Source organism: Bombina bombina, chromosome 8 (genome assembly GCF_027579735.1).
Source record: "Bombina bombina isolate aBomBom1 chromosome 8, aBomBom1.pri, whole genome shotgun sequence".
Classification (NCBI taxonomy): domain Eukaryota; kingdom Metazoa; phylum Chordata; class Amphibia; order Anura; family Bombinatoridae; genus Bombina; species Bombina bombina.
This window is the reverse complement of record NC_069506.1, coordinates 57,424,394-57,429,297: the sequence shown is the minus strand read 5'-3', so window position 1 is coordinate 57,429,297 and position 4,904 is coordinate 57,424,394. Positions and strand designations below refer to the sequence as shown.

At 34.9% G+C, this 4,904-nt stretch overlaps 1 protein-coding gene across 1 annotated transcript; it reads right to left on the bottom strand.

The window, feature by feature from the left end:
- Nucleotides 1-964: 964 nt before the first annotated feature.
- Nucleotides 965-4,109, bottom strand: LOC128637989 (transcription factor HES-5). The gene is made up of 3 exons (XM_053689873.1): nt 3,620-4,109; nt 2,926-3,109; nt 965-1,800 (listed from the first exon to the last, which is right to left on the bottom strand). The coding sequence occupies exons 1-3, from the start codon at nt 3,683-3,685 to the stop codon at nt 1,568-1,570; spliced, it is 483 nt and encodes a 160-aa protein (XP_053545848.1). The 5' UTR covers nt 3,686-4,109; the 3' UTR covers nt 965-1,567.
- Between the last annotated feature and the right edge of the window lie 795 nt (nt 4,110-4,904).

Genomic DNA, 4,904 nt, shown 5'->3' with positions numbered 1-4,904 from the left:
AATCCAAGAGAGACAGAGAACCTGAAAAATGTGAGGGGGGGGAAGAGAGTGAATGAAAGGGAATGGATAGAGGAAGAAAATGAGAATGACACAAAGGTAGAGAATAAGAGAGTGAATGAGAGAATCATTGAGAGACGTTGAAGCTGAGAATGAGAGAAAAAAAGAGTGAATGAAAACAAAATGGATAGAGGAAGAAAATACAAATGATATAGGTAGGGAAAGATAAGAGAGTGAATTAAAGGGAATGGATAGAGGAAGAAAATGAGAATGATGCAGATAGGGAGATAATAATAGCGTGAATGAAAAAAAGGAATAGAGGGAAAAAATGAGTGACACAGATAATAAGAGAGTGAATAAAAGGGAATGGATAGAGGAAGGAAATACGACTGACACAGAGAGGGAGAGAATAAAAGAGTGAATGAGAGAATCAATAAAAGACAAAGAAGCTGAGAATGAGAGAGATAAAGAGAGTGAATGAAAGAGGTTAAAGTGGGATTGAGACAGAATAAGGGGAGAGGTGACAGTGAATGAATCAATTTGTAAGAAAGAGAGGAAGACAAAAGGACAGCAACTAAGAGAGAGAGAAAGAAAAAAGTAGTGACAAAAGACAGCAAATGAGAAAATACTCAGAAAAAAGGCAGGTAAAGAGAATTGGAGGAAGAAAAAGAAAAACGCTAGACAGAATGGATGAGTGAGAGTATGGGTAAAATATGCGCCACGACTAAGGCACCAAAAAGTCATACAGGTAAACAAAAAAAGTATTTTATTTTTCAAAAGAATTTATTAGATACATTTTCTAAAAAATATAATTCAGAAATTTATAAACACAGATGTAACATATACACCTTATCCAGGCAAAAAATATACAAAGTGATATACTGTATATGTTGCATTATACGTATTTATATAGATATTTTAACAAAATTGAAATTAAGTAAATATAAGAATTTGAAATAATCCCTCTATTCTCCAAATTACTGGGGAAATTAATAAAATATACTCTATTCTGCAATGTACTATAAAATGACACATTTTAATAAGGCTGATGTAAACTGCAGAGTAAATATTACATATAATTCATCTAAAAGATTGTTTTAACAATTAATATAAAAAAGGTGCTTAGTTTTAAGGTTTGATATTGAATTTAAAACACCCTAAAATGAATAGAACAAATATAAAACAACACATTTATATACACACAAACAAGTGCTTACAAAATTTCTTTGAAATACTAAATAACCACTTCAACATGAAGCAACTACTATGAATTAAACATAGGCTGACCATATTGCCGCTTTAAGAAGGAACACATATGAAAAATACATATGTGAGGGTTCTTATACAAAACCATTTCTTTAAACAGCCCTGTAAACAGCCCTGACATATGTATTTTTCATATGTGTCCCTTTTTAAAGCGGCAATATGGTCAACCTAATTAAACATGAAAAAATAATTTTTCTACTTCAAGAGGACATTTACTGACATCTGCGTGTGCCTGTTCTAGTCCTCTGTGTCTTTAAGAAAATGTCTCAACTCATTTTATAGAACTATAATAGTTGATCCACTTTCACCAAGGTCTCCAGACTACAGTTGTACTGTTTGATGCAGTATTTTTTGTGCTGGACGCGGTGATGGGAGATTCTCTGGTCCCAAATAAAGAGGAGTTCAGATGTTGTATGATTTTTGTGTTTGTTGGCTTCTGTTTTTCAGTATAAGACAGGAATTGTAGGGTTTCATCTAGACACCTGTTGTAACCTTGGTTGTAGTCTTGTAAAGGACTTTTTTGGACCATCAAATTTGCTATTAATGAAAGAAAAACAAACACATATTAGAATTCTAATTAATCAGTCTTGTTATAAATATTAAAGATAGATATACTTTATTATGCATTACATTGTGACACTAATCTCCTAGAATAATTTAATTAAACGTTTCCAGTACCTCCTATGTTGTTTTATGAAGACTGTTCAATAAAGCACATTTTCCACTACATTCACAGGGGCCGATTTAACAAGGGCCGAATGGCCCCTGACTGCCTCTGAGGCTGCGGACATCAATCTGCCCAATCCTATACGTTTGGGCTGATTGACACCCCCTGCTAGTAGTGGCTGATTGGCCATGAATCTGCAGGGGGTAGCATTGCACAAGCAGTTCACTAGAACTGGTTATGCAATGTTAAATGCTGACAGCATATGCTGTCGGCATTCAGCAATGTCTGGTGGACATGATACGCTACAGCATATCATGTCCGCCAGACAATGATAATTCGGCTCCTAAATGTTCTTGTCTTTATAGAATACTATAGGAACTGGTGGAAAACTGGGGAGGGGGCTTAAAATGTTCGTGAACTTATGTGACAGTTTCTATTCTAGTCTAAAATCTTATCATACGATTTATCTAAAAAAAGCCATAGACTTTAAAGGGACATGAAACCCCAAAAATGTTTATAATGATTCAGACAGAGAATACAATTTTAAACAACTTTCCAATTTACTTCTATCATTTAATTTCCTTTGTTCTTTTAGTATCCTTTCTTGAAATAACATACCTAGATAGGCTCAGGAGGTAGCTGCTGATTGGTAGTTGCATATATATGCATCTTTTCATTGGCTTACCAATGTGTTCAGCTAGCTCCCAGTAGTGCATTGCTGCACCTTCAATAAAGGATGCTAAGAGACCAAAGCAAAATTGATAATGGAAGTAAATCTGGAAAGTTGTTTAAAATTGCTTGCTCTATCAGAATATAGAATCTAATCTACTCCTATGTCTCTTAAATTACAATAATCACTTTTAGACATATTGCAAAATTAAGCATACAGAGGAATTTTGAAACATTGGAAAATTATTGGACAGTGCTATTGTTACAATTTAAAATCATAATTAAGATAATGTTAAAGGGCAAATGTATAGAAGTAAAGAGCTTACCATTCATCTGAAGATGCTGTTGCTGCTTTAAATAGTTCACTGTCATTTCTAGGATATCAGCTTTCTCTAACTTAGAGTTGGGTTGGTGTCTCTGAAACTCATTTTCCAACAGCAATCTGAGTTGTTTAATGCTGCTGTTGATTCTGTCCCGTCTCATCTTTTCCACTACTGGTTTTCTCGTATGCTAAAATAATAAAAATAATAAAAAAATATTATTAATCGATATATAAGCAATCACATTTTAAAAGAAGTAGATAAATAACTTATGCTTTAGTAAATCAACTCCATAGAATAACATAAGGATAGGAAATCATTTCTCATTAAAGTTTATTAAACACTTAATAAATCCAAGTAAGTAAAACTATGCATATAAAATCATATAATATATCATAAAAATAGTAATTTAGCCAATAATCCAATAAAATGTACATAAACTTAAAAGTTTGTGTGTTTCCAAAATGATACTAGTAAAATCTGGAACACACTGCTATGGATTACACATTTTACATTTAATTCCCTTTAAAATGTTTGTAAAATGTGAATGTGTGAGTGTATGGAAGGGTATTTGTATGTTTGAGATTATATGAAGTGTGTTAATGTGTTTCTACAATGGAAAAGTATTAACCACGTGGTCTTCTATACACCAGAAATGTCATATAACAAGGATATTTTTTTAAAAAACTTGAATACATACCCGGATAGAGATCTTGGATTTCAGGTTATCAGTACTTGAGTCCACAGAAACATGACAAGGAGCCATTTATACCCTCTGTTTTTAGCTGTCCCAGTGCTTAGTGCTGTATGAGTGAGTCTTTGAAACCACAGATGTGCATCACTGCTATTTATACTTCCATATCAGAAGTACGATCTGTGAGTCCACAGCTTGTTGAAGTTTCCCACAGTCAGCAACCAATCAAAGAACAGTCTCAGACAATACAGAAAGCTTCAATTACTAGATGCTAAATTAACTGTGGAACTGCCTTAGGATAACAACCCTCTGTTTAGGAGCAGGTGGAGTGTGGGAAGACAATAGGAAAAGTCTGTAATGATACATTAGATTCTGGGAACGACTCGTGTACTCAGTAGACACGTGCTCCATGTGTCTGGTAGGAGGGATCAAATATTTTCCAAAGAGGAAAATGTGTGAGAGAAAAGGGTGGATGTGAAGGGTGTGTTGGGTAACTGCCAAAATCTATTACCTTCTTTTTTATTAGAGGAAGCTGACATGTTCATAAGAAAAACAAACATGAAGCGATATAGTCTCTGCAATCAAAAAACTTGTAGAGAGAAAACATCTGTACATTATATAGACTCATAGCTTTGCGCATATACTGCTCCTTATTGCCTCGCCAGTCCTGCTTAGAAACAATAATGTATTGCAAATCCTAACCTTAGCTTTAGATATGTGTTTAACCTTTAAATGGGTTTAACAAATAGCAATGACAAATTATTATTATTATTATTAATAATAATAATAATAATAATAATAATAATACAAATGATCCAAGCTATTTCATTATCACACTATGGGGCATATTTATCAAGCTTTGTATGGAGTTTGATGCCCCTTGTTTCCGGCGAGCCTACCGAATACGATCGGGTTGATTGACACCCCTTGCTAGCAGCCGATTGGCCGCAAATCTGCAGGGGGGCAGCATTGCACCATCAGTTCACAAGAACTGCTGGTGCAATGATAAATGCTGACAGTGTATGCTACTATGTCCGCTCGCACAATGGTAAATATGCCCCTATGTCCCTTTAACCCCTTAACAACCAAGGACGTACAGGGTACGTCCTACAAAAAATGTCACTTAGTGACCAAGGACATACACTGGAAGCGATCATGATCGCTTCCAGCTGCTTTTAGGGTATTGCAGTGATGCCTCGATATTGAGGCATACTGCAATACCGTTTTTTAAGTATCGGATGCAGAGAGAGCCACTCTGTGGCCCTCTCTGCATCAGCCAGCATGGTGCTGA

Coding starts and splice junctions, on each gene's coding strand:
- LOC128637989 (XM_053689873.1), bottom strand. CDS start 3,685: ATGGCTCCTTGTCATGTTTCTGTGGACTCAAGTACTGATAACCTGAAA. Junction 3,110..3,619: donor AATCCAAGATCTCTATCCGG/GTATGTATTCAA, acceptor TTATTATTTTAG/CATACGAGAAAACCAGTAGT. Junction 1,801..2,925: donor ACAGCATCTTCAGATGAATG/GTAAGCTCTTTA, acceptor TTTCATTAATAG/CAAATTTGATGGTCCAAAAA.